Source organism: Limulus polyphemus, unplaced genomic scaffold, assembly GCF_000517525.1.
Source record: "Limulus polyphemus unplaced genomic scaffold, Limulus_polyphemus-2.1.2 Scaffold1078, whole genome shotgun sequence".
NCBI lineage: Eukaryota > Metazoa > Arthropoda > Merostomata > Xiphosura > Limulidae > Limulus > Limulus polyphemus.
Window position 1 is genome coordinate 263,669 of NW_013666688.1, and position 1,877 is coordinate 265,545.

At 34.9% G+C, this 1,877-nt stretch overlaps 1 protein-coding gene across 2 annotated transcripts in view; it reads right to left on the reverse strand.

Moving 5' to 3' along the window:
* LOC106462033 (retinoic acid receptor RXR-alpha-A-like) overlaps nucleotides 1-1,626 on the reverse strand; it is a 29,844-nt gene extending 28,218 nt beyond the window's left edge. The window contains exon 1 of one of the 2 annotated variants that reach the window (XM_022389159.1): nucleotides 451-626. In XM_022389159.1, coding sequence (XP_022244867.1) covers nucleotides 451-559 — 109 coding nt within the window. In that variant the 5' untranslated portion in view covers nucleotides 560-626. Of the gene's footprint in view, nucleotides 1-450; nucleotides 627-1,607 lie in introns of those variants that run through there. The other variant, XM_022389160.1, reaches the window with a different exon arrangement.
* Between the last annotated feature and the right edge of the window lie 251 nt (nucleotides 1,627-1,877).

Below are 1,877 nucleotides of genomic sequence, written 5' to 3' on the forward strand. Positions count from 1 at the left end.
AAGATAGTTCTAGAAACAAGAGAGCGTGAGAATTGTCACGTGATCTCGATGACGCAACAATATATTAACATGGAAAAGCACAGTGGGGTATAACACACAGATTAAAAAAAAACAAGTTATTAATGAACCTATTCAAGTGCTTATATGTTATATTGTCCTAAGACTTAATTTTTCGAATAATGAAAAATTGTACTTGGAAGAAACGTTTTAATCAAAAGCAAATGATCTGTTGTCAATTATGCAATAGTTTCAACAAGCAACAAACTACTGGTTAAAATAAAACGAAAACGCAACTTAGAACAAATTGACACCTAACTGTCAGTCGTTGTTTTAGATTCTTTAAAGTTTACGGTATCAAACTACCTACAAACTGTGCATGTCCCTGATACTGCAACCAAGATGGGCCTTGAGATACTTAACTAAGGATCCAAAGCATTGTGGATTAACTACCTGCAAACTGTGCATGTCCCGTAGACTGAAGCCACAATTCGTTGGATTTTGCAGATGCTATTCTGTAGAGCAGTGAATTAACGGTCAACATCGGACGATTTTTCCTCATATCGTTGTTGAAAGTTTAAATTGGTGCGAACAAATTTAAGGAACAGGATAGTAAAATATAGGTGCCCAAATAACACATCCCACAAAGTAAAAAATACACAATACCTTAGTTGTTTTGAGACAGTTTTAGAAAACGTGTTTCCAAAGGTGTTTTTAACTAATCAAACAGCTTCGAGCTTTGAACATTTAAGTGAAACTCCGCTTTATACAATCATCGAATAGAACTTGATGGTATGTAACATGAAACACACGTGATTATTCTGTTTATTAATCTTACTTCCACTTGCTACCATCACAATACACTGTAAAAAGTTTCACTAACAAATGGGTTGACATCTTATCCTTAAGCAATTAACCATGTGGAATAATAAGCTGACAGTTTGGGAAATTTTTAATATATCAGTCAAGTTCCACAGCCAAGAATCAGTTTTACCTATTAATACCTATTTTCTGAGTTCCTCCTTACACTTTGTATCAGACATTAACGAGAAAAATTTGGATTTTCGAACACTATATCAAAAATCATGCAGTTTCTTGGACTCTATAGTCTTCTAAGTTAGGTATTGATATGTATTTTACTCATTTCTGGATCTTTACACTGGAATTTCATGACTTATAACTCATCGTGTTAGCTGTTCTCAAATCATCCCGATTCTTCAAACACAGGAAGATACATATCGTACTTCATTCTGGTCGACGACAATAATAACTCCACTTCGTCTCGGGCAGTAAGAGCGACGAAAGAAACGGCTCCAAATACATCTCGAATATAAAAATCTTAACGTTCCTTTGGTGAACATGCCTATTTTTCAGAACCTTGCTTAGAAATGTTCCAACTATACATAAGTAGAGCTGGTTTGAAACAGAAATTAACTCAGTTCTTACTCTTACGTTTAACAGCGAACCGTTAGCTCACTGTACATTAATATTTGCCAAGTGATGTATTATTTTTATTCAGCTGTCTTATATCTCTAGTCTATTTAAAACATGAAACCATTTTCATGCACATGTTGAAATTCTATAATATAGCTTCAACATAGAGTAATTACGTGAGCTTTGCAGGAGAAATTTAAAAGCTTTATAAACTTCTGTCTCCAGCGGTTTTCTTATCGAGAAACGGAAAGTAATCATCAATTCATGTGATCTCAACCTCGCAAAGAAGACGTAGGAAGAAAGTTGTTTGGTGAGACACACTTATAAACAAGTGAACAAATGTAACGCATTTCACATCCTGCAGTTGCCCACGGCGGGTAGCTGATTTTTAAGGTCTTACCACGTGACGCTCTCGAATTCAAACGATTTTTCGTTTTTTACTTGAC